This window comes from Nuphar pumila, chromosome 5 (genome assembly GCF_984573655.1).
Source record: "Nuphar pumila chromosome 5, dmNupPumi1.hap1.1, whole genome shotgun sequence".
NCBI classification, from domain to species: Eukaryota; Viridiplantae; Streptophyta; class Magnoliopsida; order Nymphaeales; family Nymphaeaceae; genus Nuphar; species Nuphar pumila.
Genome location: NC_143253.1, coordinates 57,122,284 through 57,137,926, shown reverse-complemented (window position 1 = coordinate 57,137,926; position 15,643 = coordinate 57,122,284). Strand labels below are relative to the sequence as shown.

The window sequence follows — 15,643 nt, the reverse complement described above, 5'->3', positions numbered from 1 at the left end:
GGGAAGAGTTAAAATTTTGGGCTGCAACCATGACTTCATGATTCACCTCATCCTTTTGGGACCCGAATGGTATGTTGAACATAGCTTCATGTTCTGATAGCATGGTTCACAGTTTATCAAATGGTGGACGAGGGGCAGTTCTAGTATAAACAACAATGAACATGTACTCTTGCCCAAGTCCTCTAACTGTTTTCTTTTCTTGCATATATTTTCATCCAACAGTGGGGATCCTATGGCAGCAAGCTGATCTATAAGAACTTTGATTTTTTTAAGATATTCAGTAACATGTGAATCCCCCATTTTTCACTCTGAAAAATTTGCTTTCAACTAATATATCCTGAGAGTAGAAATCTGCCCATACCTTAGGTATCCCACAACTCTTTTGCTGGCACTCCTGATGGGATGTGTAAAAGGACCCCACGGGAGAGGATAGCACTGATAAATGTGTAAGAATCTGAATAAGTCTTCAAGATAGAGCGCCTTCAAGCTTTGGAGAACAATCTTCAATCTGAAAATCAAAGTAATGAAAGAGAAGAGAGGAAAGGAAGAGAGGAGGAAGACGCCAAAAGGAGAGAGAAAAGTAGGGCACGTAATATCTGTGTCCCTCTTCAATTATGTATATATAGGATCTTACACCTCTAAACAAAATACATGAAAACATTACAAGATTTACAAGTATGCCACCGCCCAAGTATGGGGAGCATACGTACGGATATGGATCCCATATTAGATCCATATCCAAGACAAATACAATTCTAACATCCCCCCTCAAGTTGTGCATGAGTTTTCATCATGCCCAACTTGTTCTTCAAATGCCAAAACTGTGATCCAGTGAGTCCTTTGGTGAAAAGATCAGCAACTTGCTCAGAAGTATGTATATATGCAGGGGAGATTTCCTCATCTTCTATTTTCTGACGAATGAAATGTTGATCAATCTCAATATGCTTGGTACGACTGTGAAATATGGGATTGAATGAAATTTTAATGGCACTCTGATTGTCAACCAACACGGAAGACTGAGCAATAGGAAGAGATAATTCCCCAAGGAGGTGACGAAGCCAAGTAGCATCAGCAGTGCCAGCAGCCATGGCCCTATATTCAGCTTCTGTGCTGGATTTTGCAATGGCGCGTTGTCTGCGACTACTCCAACAGACAAGGTTAGAATTGAGAAAGACACAATAGCCAGAAACAGATCGACGTTCATCAAGATCGCTTTCCCAATCAACATCAGTGTAAGTAGAGATAATATGACCATCCACAGTAGGAGACATGCGTTTATAAGTAAGTCCATCGCCAATAGTCCCCTTGAGATAACGTAAGATACGCTTGACAGCTTCCATATGAGTGTCTGTGGGAGCATGCATAAATTGGGAAACTTGATTGACAGCATATACAATGTCGGGCCGAGTGAATGTCAGATATTGAAGTTTCCCAACAATACTGCGATAAAAGGTCGGATCAGGATATGCAGGACTTCCATCTGAAACGTTCAACTTTGCATGCAAAATGCTGGGCGTGTTAATGGGCTTACAATCAGTCATACCAGAGGAGGTGAGAATATCAAGGGCATACTTGTGTTGGGAAAGAGTGAGAGAGTCATCAGTCCTGTCTAATTCAACACCCAAGAAGTATCTGAGGTCCCCGAGATCCTTCATTTTGAAGTGTTGTTCTAACACCTCTTTGACTTGAACGATGTGAGAGGAAGTATTACCCGTGAGAACTATGTCATCCACATATATCAATAACCAAGTAGTGATCCCTCCTTTGTGATAGATAAATAGAGAATGATCATGGGCACTCTTCTGAAAACCAGCTTCTTGAATGTGAAGGGAGAACCTTTCAAACCATGAACGAGAAGCCTGTTTTAACTCATATAATGACTTGTGCAACTTGCATACCCATAAATTAGAATCATTAGTAGCATATCCTGGTGGTTGTTCCATGTAAACGTCAGTCTTTGAGGAAACCATGAAAAAATGCATTTTTGACATCAAGTTGATGTAATGGCCATCCAAGAGTAACTGCAAGAGAAAGAATAACTCGAATGGTACTCATCTTAACAACAGGGCTGAAAGTCTCATCATAATCTTCGCCATGTTGTTGAGTGAAACCTCTAGCCACAAGTCGAGCTTTATACCTATCAATACTGCCATCTGGTTTATATTTGATTTTATAAACCCATTTAGACCCAACAACATTTTTATCCCTTGGCCGTGGAACGACTTCCCATGTTTGACATTCATTCAAGGCTTTCATTTCTTCATTCATAGCTTCAATCCAACGGGAATTTTTAGAGGCTTGAGAATAACACTTTGGTTCAATCTGTTTATGCAAACTGGTCATAAAAAGCTGAAAATCCAAAGTGAAAGTGTCATAGCTGTTACGATAATGAAGCCATACATGATACTTCAAGTACAAGGTTTTGATGATGAGCATGTAGAATCAACTGCATTTCAGCTAAGGCTATGAAGAAATTGAAGAATTCGGTGAAGAATCCTTGAAGACTAGTGTGCAAATGTTTAATTCATTAAAAGTCTTAGATTCTTGTAAGAGCCTTACTTAGAGTGCATATTTAGGTTGCATTTCACCTTAAAAGTCTTTAGAAAAACTTTTCTAAAAGAAACTCTTTTGAAAATCTTTTTAGAAAACTCTTTTCTTAAATTTTCATATTTATTAGTCGACCAATAGACTTATCAGTCGACTAATCCTTTCGCGCCATATTTTCTAAAAAGTCATTCTTGTCAAATTAGTCGACCAAAGGTTTTATCAGTCGACTGGACAGAATGTCTGTTTTCTGGAAAATTAGCAGCAGTCGACTAATGGTTTTTCAGTCGACTGAACAGAACATGTGTTTTCTGAAAAAATTTAGCAGCAGTCGACTAATGCTTTTTATCAATCGACCGAACAGAATGTTTGTTTTTCAGAAGATTTTAGCAGCAGTCGACTAAAAGGTTTTTCAGTCTACTGATGATATTATCAGTCGACTAACTTTTCTTAAGTCGACTAAGTTTCAAAAGTTCAGTTTTTCAAATGGCTCGATTAACAGATCAGTCGACCGACGATAACTGTCAGTCTACTAATAACTAACTATTAGTCGACTAACTGATGTTTCAGTCGACTAATTTTGCCGTTTTCCTGAAACTTTAAAAAGGTGTGTCTTTTCATTTTTCAAACGTTTTGATCGTTCAAAATGGACCGTTTTGACACCCTTTCATACTCTCAACGTATGTAATCTTTTAACTATAAATGAGTGCATTTTACACTCAAAAACATCAAATTCAATCGATTTGAATCTTGCTTTTCACTCCTATTCATTCAAGTATTTGTTTTCTCACTCACGTGATATTTTCACTGCAGTTTTTCACTCAAATCACTTTGAGAGATAGTGAATTCGTGAGTAGAGTGTTTCAACAACCTAAAAGCCAATTGCATCTCATTTGCATTCAAAAGGAAGGCTCATAGGTTGTATTGTAAGTTCTTATTTCTTTTCTGTAAAAAGAAGGACTCCTTGGTGTAAAAGAGTTGTTTGCTTTCAGTTGGGTTGTTACTGAAAGTGGGACCGGTTATGGTCTGTGTGATCTTGTAGTTTACAAGGTTGATAGTGGAAAATCTCAAGCGGGTTTTGCTTGGGGACTGGATGTAGGTCGGGTTTGACCGAACCAGGATAAAATCTTGTGTTCTTTGTGTGTTTGCTTTGAGATTTGCAAAATCCTTCTATATTCCGCAGAAAGTTTTAAAAGCACTATTCACCCCCCTCTAGTGCTCGTTGCCTCGATCCTAGTGCACTTTCAATAGCTTACCCATCTATCCACGAGATGCCTCATTCGAGTGGACCTTCGTGGATGGGAAGGAACAATGGCAGAATCAGTAGTAGAGGCAGGAGTGCGACGAGAATAAACCAAGCCAGAAAACCTGTCTAAAGGAGGATCATCCATCTGGGCATCAGACATATCTGCTTCAATGTGAGTACTGTCATAAGGGGCTGAGAAGGTAGTCGGTTGAATCCCATCGCCTAAGATATCAGCACATAACCATGGATCATACAGTCTGGACGCTGAATCATGAAGAGCCTTGGAAGAAGTGTGAAACTGCAACCTGAGTTCATCAAAAACATGTCCTTAAATATGTATACGACCTGTTAGGGGATTATAGCACCTATAGCCTCGATAATGATCTGCATAGCCCACAAACTGACACATAACAGCCCGAGCTTGAAGTTTGTTCCGGAGGCTGGAATCAACATGAACATAACAAATGCATCCAAAAACCCGAAGCTCATCATACTTAGGATGCTCATGATTCAAAAGGAAGAAAGGAGATTTCCCTGCGAGAAGAGCTAAAGGCAATCGATTTATAACATAAACAGCCGTGTGAAATGCCTCAGTCCATAGAGTCATAGGGAGATCAGTGTCATGGAGCAGGCTTAAGGCAATCTCTACAATGTGTCGGTGCTTGCGTTCTGCAATGCCATTTTGCTGTGGTGTGTGTGGACAAGATATCTGTCTAGTGATGCCATGATTTAGCAAGTATTCAGTAAATTCAGATGATAAATATTCACCACCACCATCACATTGAAAATGCACTATGTTGGATGAAAATTTGTTTTGAATGAGGGCATGAAATTGAGTGAACAGATGGAACACTTCATACTTGTGTTTTATAAAGTGTATCCATGTATAGCGAGAAAAAGAATCAACAAAAATGACATAGTATCTACTACTGGAAGAAGATGAGACAGGAGCTGGTCCCCAAACATCAGAGTAAATCGTCTCAAACAATTTAGAAGCTCTTTTATTGATGGAATTAAAAGGGAGGGCATGACTCTTACAAAGTTGACAACTTGAGCACATGCCTGACTCACTAACATGACTCAAACTGGATTTGTGCAACAATCCATCCATAACAAGACTAGAAATAAAAGAATGACTACAATGGCCTAATCGATTATGCCAAACAGAGGGCATATCAATTTGAGTCAAATTAACTTCATTCGGACTAATAGGAAAGGAAGCAGGTGGACTGGACTTGGACACTGGAGGAGCTTCTTTGAGGACGTACATGTTGCCTTCACGAGTTCCTTCAACGAATATCGTCTTGGTGAGAGGATCCTTGACAAAAACAGAGGAAGGAGTGAATTCAACTGATGAGGAAGAGTCATCAATGAGTTTAGATACTGAAATAATGTTTTTCTTGACATTAGGGACAACTAAAACATTGTGTAAAGGAAGAGAAGTATGCGGCAAAGAAACATATGCATTTCCAATGTGAGTAATTTTGTGATGAGTGCCATCACCTGTAACTACAAAACCTTTTGCTAAATATGGAGAAGCACTAGAGAGTTTACCTGCATCATCTGTCACATGGGCGGCAGCACCAGAATCCACATACCAGACACCATCATCATTTTGCTTGAGATTCAGGTTAGACATAGCTGTCATTAGGAGTTGTTGTGCATCGGGCGTGAAGGAGGAGGAAGACGATCTAGAAGTGGTAGAGGGGGTGGGCCTGTGATCACGTCGACCTCCCTTGGCTTTGTTCTGAGGATTGTGCCAACATTCAGATTTAACATGTCCTCTCTTGTTGCAATAGAAACATGTAGGGATACGCTTTGGCATGTTAACAGGAGTACTGCCCTGAGGAGTAGGAAGAATACCCTTTCCTTGGCCGGATGTGTGAGCCCAAGTATGTGCACGTTGTCCTGACATACCATGTGTAGAAGTAACTAAAACACTAGGTGAAGTAGAAAGGGAAGCATCATGCCTGTGAACTCTACTAGCCTCATGCTGGATCAATTTTGCCTTTAAGTCTTCAAAAGAGGGTAAAGTAGGAAGAACCTCTAGAGCAGTGCAAAATATATCAAATTCTGACCCTAGTCCACTGAGGGCCTGCTGAACTTTATCCTTGTCTGAAATAGGATGACCAATAATGGCAAGTTGATCGCTGACATTTTTAATCTCATAGAGATACTCAAGTACAGATCTGGAGCCTCTATTGATGCTTTGAAATTGACGCTTCAATTGGAGATATCTAGCTTCTGAAACTTGAGAGTATGTATTTGCAAGCATATTCCATAATTGAAAAGCTGAGATATCATCATCTATACCTGCAAGCACTTCTTCAGAGAGAGTAGAAGTAATATAAGCAACTAAAGCTTGATCATGTGCCATCCATACGGCATATGCCGGATTAGGGATATTATCTGTAGCAGTCACCGAACTAGTAGCATCCTTTGTTTCACACAAAATCGATTCAGGCGGGACTGGAGTAGAGCCATCAATGTGACCATATAGACAATGACTTTTAATGAAAGGGACTATTTGACGTTTCCACGTCAAATAGTTGGAATGGGTTAACTTTTGGGAGATGAGTTGGGAGAGGAAACTCAAAGAGAGGGCAGACATGGTTGTGCTGATATAATGCTGGAATGTAAGATTAAAGAAGCACCATTTGACGTGAAGCAGAGAAAAGCAGTGCTGCTGTGAAACCCAACAAGAAACTAGCAGAAAATTACCCGCAAAGGATGGCGGATATGCTAGCAGAGAATATGCTGTTTGAAAAGCAATCGAAAGAGGGATAGCACGCAGGAAAACAACAGAAAGATAGCAACATACAGCATGCAGGAAGGAGGTCAGAGATTCTAGCAAGAGGTCACGTATGAAAAACTAGTATGCATAAAAGAAAATCACTAAGATGAACACAGAACACAAGAGAATAACAATCAGAATAGACACAGACAGTATATTTTGACGTGGACAGAAAAAAAAATTAGGGTTAGGGTATTTCTGCGTTTATATTGACGCAGACAGAAAAAGAGGTATTAGAGTTTGGGTATTTTTGCGTCTATGTTGACGCAGGCAGAGTATTACGAACGAGGGAGATGAGAGAAAAAATGGCGGCAGAAATAATGATTTTAGGGTTAGGGTAAAGAAGACAGATTTGGGGATTTGGATTACCAGGTGACGTTCCGCTCTGATACCATGTAAGAATCTGAATAAGTCTTCAAGATAGAGCGCCTTCAAGCTTTGGAGAACAATCTTCAATCTGAAAATCAAAGTAATGAAAGAGAAGAGAGGAAAGGAAGAGAGGAGGAAGACGCCAAAAGGAGAGAGAAAAGTAGGGCACGCAATATCTGTGTCCCTCTTCAATTATGTATATATAGGATCTTACACCTCTAAACAAAATACATGAAAACATTACAAGATTTACAAGTATGCTACCGCCCAAGTATGGGGGAGCATACGTACGGATATGGATCCCATATTGGATCCATATCCAAGACAAATACAATTCTAACAAAATGCTATGACTGACTTATCCTTTTTTTGCCATGTAACAAATTTTTTAGGCTATGATACCATGTGAAATATCCTTGGAGACTTGATCCTGTACAATAAACTGACAAAACAGAAACAGAGAAAGAAGAAAGAAAGATGTTGAAGGAGGTAAACCTGATGGCTCACTCTCTCTAGGGTGACGTCTTTTCTTATATAAAGGGTCTACTCTATATTACAACATCGTCCTCCATCATATGGAATAAATACAAAAATACAAATACATTTGAATCTGGGTCTGGATCCAGATCCGACTATTCTTGATAGTCCTAACACATGTTTGGGTTAGTAGAAATCGGTGCTTGGATCATGTTACTCCAATGTGTTTGTAAGATTTTGCAGGGTTTGAAAAATCAACAGCTCACAACGTACTAAATTTTCAATCCTCATAAAATTGTATTTTTACGTCAAGAAAATATGATCCAATAGTCGATTTCTACTATTTTAACCATGCTGAATTCATCCATGGTGTTAGTTAGATTTGGTCAAAAAACCTCCCAGTATGAGTTCCAGTTAGGGGGTTCCTTACCCAAGAGGGTACCAAATACTTTCCCTATATATAAAGTATCTACCTATAAACTTGAGTTCCAAGATGATTTAGTCCAAAGTCTTAAAAAAAACTTGAGTAACAGCTTTCTGAAGTCCTTCATTTAATCAAGAGCAATACAAGGAGAGACTTAAAATTTGACATATTTATGTTATGCATGCCAGAGAACTGATAAATTCACGTTAATAGCTTTAAATGAAATTCTCATCCTTTTGGCATCCTTAATTTTAGCTTTTGCTTATGGTATAAGCAATAGTTTAGTCATAAATATCTTATGAAATGCATTTTGCATTTATATATCATAATTTCTTTTTAATTATGAAATTGCTTTATTTTCATGTTTCTCAAGGCACATGATGGTGGAGTTGTAGCTGTTCAAATTTCTAGGGTATTGGGAGGTGCCCCTCAGATGATCACGATTGGTGTGGACAAGGCATTGGCTATTTGGGATACAGTCTCATTCAAGGTTTTTACCATCCGTTGTTTCTTCCAGTTTGAAACTTACATCTTGGGATTACTGTGTAACCGCTCTAACATGCTACCATTTTACTGAGTAGGAGTTGAGGCGTATAAAGCCTGTTTCAAAGCTCGCTTGTCATAGCGTGGCATCCTGGTGTCATCCTCGTGCCCCAAGCATTGATATATTAACATGTGTGAAGGATTCTCATATTTGGTAAAAGTTTGCCTGTTTTAACATTAATGTTGCTTGATATCATCAAGTTGGTGATGCTGATGTGTTTTGGCCTAATGCTTGTTATCTGATTTTGCAGGTCTGTTGAACATCCAACTTACTCTGCATTAACGAGGCCATTATGTGAACTGTCATCACTAGTTCCTCCTTATGCAATTGCCGCTAGTAAAAAACTTAGGGTATGATCCACTACTTGCTCATTTTATTTCCTTGGCTATCACAAGCGTCTAATATCTTGTATCAGTCACTTTTTATAGTGGACATTTTACTTTACCTAAGCAACAGATTTTATTCTCTAGTCTTATGTTTGCTTACACGAGTTTCTAGTTTAGTGATAATTCAAATGAAAGAGGTCGTGTGTTGCCAGTTCATTTCGACCACCACCTTCACTTCTGAACATCACGGTGATTTATCATTTGAATGTCCAATATAAAGTGTGTGCTACTTGTGTCATCTTGCTTTTATCCTGGAAATTCCTATCACGTACTGGATTTCCTCTTATCTTGCTCCTGTGCACTGGGCAAAATGATTGCAACATCCCAGGCAGTAAGTGAGCTGATGAATATTGTTGATTTGTTTTAAACTTTTTAGGGTTTGTGTGTTCTTGGATTCTATGCCACTAAAATTTCTTTTTTACTACAGGAAGAAATTTCCTATTCCAGGCACTTGTGTGAATTAGGCTTGCCTTTTGCCATGAATAGATTTTTTGCTGCCTTGAAGTTCTTGCTTTATTAAACTGTACTATTATGTTGTATTAACATGGTTACTGCTCTGGATGCGGATGCGTCCAATTATTGGTCTATTTACATAAGTGATAGCAACATGGAAAGAGCACGCTCCAACCGGTTGTCTTCTTTTTTATACAACATCCAGCACCATTTTTTAGTATGAGTTCTGTGGAATACACTTTCCTTTACCACAAGCTATTGAATATGGTTACTGGAGCAGTAAAACCTGTTCTGTTTTACCAAAGGAATGCTATGACACCACCAGGTTCTCCATGAGAAGCACTGGATCTCTTTACAATCTGATCTGCAACGTTTTGATGAACTGTAAGTGATAAAAGGTAATTGGGATCTTTAACAGTATATCTTAATAAACTCCCAAACACATGAAGAAAGTTAAAGAAAAAAAGGAACATGCAATTGCAAGGCACATATACCTGATATGTATATTTTGCCATTACTCAATAGCTTTACATAGTTCTTTAATCTTTGTTTGTTCAAGCTCACTATCTTTTATTTAAAGAGGTCCTTCGATGTTCACAGGACCTCAACTTTACTCCTTGGATGTGCTTAGATGCATCACTTTGAAGCTCATCCACTTTGGAAGTATGCAAAAGTTGCATGTCATTAGTATTTTGTTGAGAAAGTAAACTAAGAAACTGACTGTTAGATTGAAAAGAAGGCAGGTAGCTTGATTACGTTGCTGAAGTAGTCTTCCGAGAGAAAAGAAATCTTTATTTAGACAATTAATGCTGAAATGCATGAAATCATCTGGGTAAATGTTGGATGGGTCTCTCATAGGTCCACATCATGTTAAAAAGTAGAAGTCCTCAAGTTTTAAAGGTTTCTCCAACTTGACCCTGACAATGAATGCCAACATATGACAAAAGTTCATGGTGTGAATGGCATCATAAGTAATAATACCGGTCTATTATCCAGCTTCTATTGACAAAAGCTTTTTGGTTGGGTAAAATGTCTTGGTTTTACCTCTGCAATAACCTGGTAAATGCTGCCAGTCATTGCAGTAAGTTGAATCAACAAGATGCTTGAAGCATCTTTCATTTTTTGGATAAGAACAGGTTTTATTCATTTCTTTCAAGTAGTGGGTGTTTCTATATTTCAAGTACATCTGGTACAGATCTGAGTCAGTGGATCCAAGATTCATTTGTTTTCTCAGACAGGCAAGCTGGGGTTAGGCAGACCTGTACCAGTTGTACAAGAATTATATACCCATGGGTATTGAAGTTGTGACTCCCAGCTCTTGGTGATGTTCCTTCATGGGTGAATCCAAAAAGTTCATTACAAATGCCATCTGAGTTATTTTATTCTTGATGAGAAACAAATTGCATGTTTAGCTTCCAATTTGGTCTTTGCCCTATAAGGAGGGAGCTATCTCCCTCATCCAGACAAGGGGATGCATCCTGTGCTCAAAATGGAGTGGCAACACCTCAAGAATTTGCATCTTATTCATTTCCAGTGTCTTTTTGCCTTTTTAGAATTTGAATGCCCTGAAGTTACAAATTTATTTCTCGTTCAATATTTAACTAGGTGTTTTCATTTCCTGACACAGCAGTTTTAGCTTTACAGAAACTTATCTGATTTAGATCTATGTGACGGGTATTTCAAAATGACTAGCCTAATTGAGTCGATGCTGATACTTCTAGATGCTGCCACATGTAGACACTATATAATATAGGATACATTCTACACTTCTAAAGATAGCTTTGTATTTTTTATGTTTTTCCCCAAGGTTGTATCGTATTGTTACCCCTTATTGGTCGGGTGAAAATTAGCCTGTTTCATATCGTATCATAATTTTTTAATAAAAAAATTCCAATTTTTTTAAAAAAATCAAGAAAAAAAATAGCAAAAAATCTAAAAAAATCACAACACATGAAACAATGATGAATTGCACAAAATACAACCATAAAATCACATATGAAGCATTTATGTTTCTATGAGCTGCATAAGACTCTTGCAATTAAAAACATGCCACAAGACTCCTACTTTCATATTACAAAAACAAAAACAAAAACAAAAACAAAATATTATATAAAACCTCAATAGTCATAATCATCATCTTCTTCTTCTCCTCCTCCTACTAAAATTAATAACAAACTATGCAACTAATAACTGATAATATAAATAAAAGGCAACTACATAATTTAAATTTTAAACACAATTAAAGCCTTTTAACAATATTAAATTTACATCCAAGTCATACTAAAATGTCATAAGTCATGACTCCTACTAAGAGTTCATGATAACAAAAAACATTACATTTAACCAATGTCTTACATGCCAATCTTCATCTCTAAAGTTCTAAACTATAAAGTTCCTAAAACTAAACTATCTTCTAATGCCTATTTGTCAAACATTAGGACAATAACTCCTTAGTGTTGCATCCAACTGCCGTGCGATGATTTTTTTATCTTCAGTCATTTTTTTTTGGCAAGTGAGTCGTCATCATCATCTTCAAATTTGAAACAATGGTTGAAAGTTCTTCTTTGCATTTTTTGCAAAATTCTTCTTTGAATTTCTTCTAGTTCATCAATAACATCAACACAAAAAGTGGTAATGAATTGATGGATAATGACATAAACCGTATATTTTGACGAAGATCTACAATATATTGCTTAAATCTATGCAGTCCACTTCTAATAATAACACTACAAAACAAACATCTCAATAATAACCCTAGTCGTGGTACATCATCCATGCTTCCGTAGTATTGCCATGTAAGATCATCTTTGTAATATGAATGTGAAGACGATATTGAAAGATCTAAAATAAAACATACCAAATTAACCACCAAATAAAAATATAGGCATACAAATATTCGACAAGTTTACACACACATAACAAACTTAAGTCTTAGCAGTACGAATGTCAACAACCGCGATATTCGCCTGCTCGATGAAATGCATTATTAAGAAAATTGTAAAAGCCCTCTCCATTGCGCATGAATCGATCCCCAAATCGCTCTCACGGCTCATAGGGTGCGTGGGTTCCCCTCTAATGGCTTCTACGCAAATGAGGGAGTCAACCCTCAAGAGGTATTTAAAACCCCAAAAGTAAAAAAGCAACTCAGTTTTTTTAAAGCATGTCGAAGGTGTATTGTATGATACACCCTATATCGTACGATATGGGTTGATATTGGGGGTGTATCATATGATATACCCAATACAGATATGATACACACTCGTATCGTATCAGTTTCTCCCAAAGTTACAATACGTATTGTACCATATCGTACGTTAAAACACTCTTTTTTCCCTGAGATCAAGGTTGTAAGTAGTGTATCATTACCCTTATCGGTCAACTCAATAGTAACACCGTATCATATCGTAAATTTTTAATAAAAAATCCAAAAAAAATCTCAAAAAATCAAGAAAAATAAAAAACATTTAGTAAAAATTCTAAAAAAAATCATATTACATGAAATAATGATGAATTGCACAATCTACATTACATAAAATCACATATGAAACATTTGTCTCTATTATATAACACAAGAGTCATACTTTCATATTACATAAACAAAAGCATCTCACAAGAACAAGTTTTTTAATAAAACATGATACATCAATAATCATAATCGTCTTCATTATCTTCTTCTTCTTCTTTCCCTTTTTTGACATCCACATCGTCTCCAAGATACATGGGGTCTTCATCATCTACCTCTTGTGCTCTTTCCATGTTAATCCACTGAATGTCCTTTTCATTCAAAATAGTCTCTACTTCTTCTTAACTCATGCATCTAATTCATCAAATGTTCTTAATTTATGGGATCAAATTACTCTTTGTGCCTCCTTGCTTATAAATTTTTGATTTGCCTAAAAAGATGACATGAAAAAAATTAAAATTAGTTGAGTTTTGAATGAAAATTGTAATGACCCCAACTCATCCCTCTTTAAAAGAGAACATAATCAAATAAATGTCAATAATAATGGAGTGACACTGTCCCAAAGAAAATATCAGAAAGTAGTCACACTGCCTCGTAAGCCCCATATAGCAGACGTCCTCATCATTAGGCTTCAGGTCCTGTGAAAAACATAAAGGGCACAAAGTTAGAATCAAAGATCTTGCATACGAATTCCTTTAAAGATTCAAATAAGCAAGAAAAATATAAATCAAATCCATGCAATATTTTTAGAGAAAACATAACTACAACAATATCACAACTCAATAGCTATTCAGACATTCAAAATAAGATTAAATATTATGCATTGACAACAACTAACAGGGAAATAAATAAGTAAAGTTGCATGAACTAATGCAGAACAATAAATATGCATGCTATCAATGCACATGCATGAGTCACTTATTAGATTCTTATTGTTAAAATTATATGTATATACGAATACCTGTCAAGGGTATTTTTGTCTTTTTGTATTTAGTACCGTCCACTAGGAACTGAAATGCAATCTTTTTTTTTATTTTTGTTTTTATTTTATTATGTTGCAGTCATAATATGACTATTGGGAGGCAGTCCAACTAGTCGTTGAACTAATCCCCCTACCATCATAGATATGACCGTTAGAAGGAAGTCCAATGGCGGTTGGACTGCCTCCCATACCTTGAGTGGGGATCTATAAACAGAGCCTTACACTACTCTTGTATCTCAATGCTCTTAGAAGCATTTTTGTGATATTTATAAAGCTCTCTTTTTATTCCAATAGGCTCGTGCCTTTTTGCTATTTTGTATTTCATACTTATCTCTTTTATGAGATTGTAATCGGTCCATTAGAGACCACAATGCTCTCTTTTATTCCAATAGGCACTGACTATACAACCCATAATGGCCAACTGATCTATAATAGTCTTCATTTTGTTCAAGCACTCCATGATAGTTATGGAGTCCTTCCTCAACATTTGAAACTCTTTATTTAAAAATAGTACTCTGGCATGAGAAACTTGAGAATACGTCTGAACAAGTCGATACCATAACTGCATAGCTGAGCAGTCATCTGGGATTGCTACAAGCACCTCCTGTGACAAAGTGGAAGTGATGTAGGCAACCAACGCCTGATCTCGCTTGATCCAGGATATGTACTCTGGATTTCTAACAAAAGTAATAGAAGTGTCTCCCTCACTATTATTTCCTTCACTATTATTTCCTTCTTGTGATATGAACTCTGGAGGAACAAAAACACAGCCATCCAGATGTGCAGAAAGATCCTGACTTCTTATAAATGGGATGATTTATCTCTTTCAGGTTAGGAAATTAGAATTGTTCAGTTTCTCATACACGAGTTGACTAAGAAAGTTTGAAGAGAGACTAGATTGAGAAGAGGAAAATGAATCCATAGTCTATTGAAATACAAAAAAACGAGAAAGAATAAGAAACAAGATTTACTTTAGAACAAATAAGGTCTATTGGATCCGAATAAAAAATTCAGAACAAAGATTTTAATGTCAAAGAATTTTGCTGCCTTTTTTTTTAATTAACGATATGCAAATTCGTTAATTAGGCCCGCTTTACTATATGGTACGAATGTTGGGCTGCCAAGAGACATCATATTCAAAAAATGAGTGTAGCTGAGATGCGTATGCTTAGATGGATGTGTGGAAATACAATAAAAGATAAGATTCAGAACGAGGAGATACGTAAGAAGGTAGGCATTGCACCCATTGAAAATAAGATGAGGGAGAATCGTTTACGGTGGTTTGGACATATTCGACGAAGGCCTAATGATGCTCCAATTAGAAGGATGGAGAAATGGGAAAATATATTAGTTAAAATAGGTCGGGGTAGGCCTAGGAAGACTTGGATGGAGATGATAGGAAAGGATATAAATGCTTTGAACCTCACCGAGGACATGACATTGGATATAAATGATTGGAGGAGAAGGATTCATGTGGAAGACCTAGAATGATTTTCTTTTTTGGTTCATATCGCCAACCCCAATTGTTTTGGGATGAAGGCGTAGTTGTTGTTGTTGTTGTTGAACGATATGCAAATTCGAGGCAGAAAACCAGGCTATGCAGTAAAATCTGTTTTGAATGAAGTTAACCAGTAAGAGGCACATTATTGAAAATAGCATGTTTTTGTTTTCGGAATTGTAGAGAAAAGAGAAGAAGTTCCAAGGGTGAATCTGATCTGAAAAGATTCAAAGATAATATCAATCAATTAAAAACAGATCTGAGGTCACGCTCAGATCAGAATTTGATTTGACATTAATTTGAAAACGACAAGAGAACTAGATTGACGTGATTTCAACTCTTGAAATCACGCATAGAGCAAATTTGATCTTGCATGATTATTGAAACTGTTGTTGGATGAGATCACGTTCAGCAATGAGAAAAGAAGAACAGAAACAGAAAGAAGAAAATAGATGAAAAGCAA

The 15,643-nt window shown here is 37.0% G+C and overlaps 1 protein-coding gene across 1 annotated transcript in view; it reads left to right on the top strand.

Moving 5' to 3' along the window:
* The window catches only part of LOC149837653 (uncharacterized), a 119,234-nt gene that overhangs the window by 15,366 nt on the left and 88,225 nt on the right, over positions 1-15,643 (top strand). Inside the window, exons 8-10 of the mRNA XM_090006174.1 lie at positions 8,228-8,344; positions 8,436-8,551; positions 8,649-8,748. Coding sequence (XP_089862300.1) covers positions 8,228-8,344; positions 8,436-8,551; positions 8,649-8,748 — 333 coding nt within the window. The remainder of the gene's footprint in view (positions 1-8,227; positions 8,345-8,435; positions 8,552-8,648; positions 8,749-15,643) is intronic.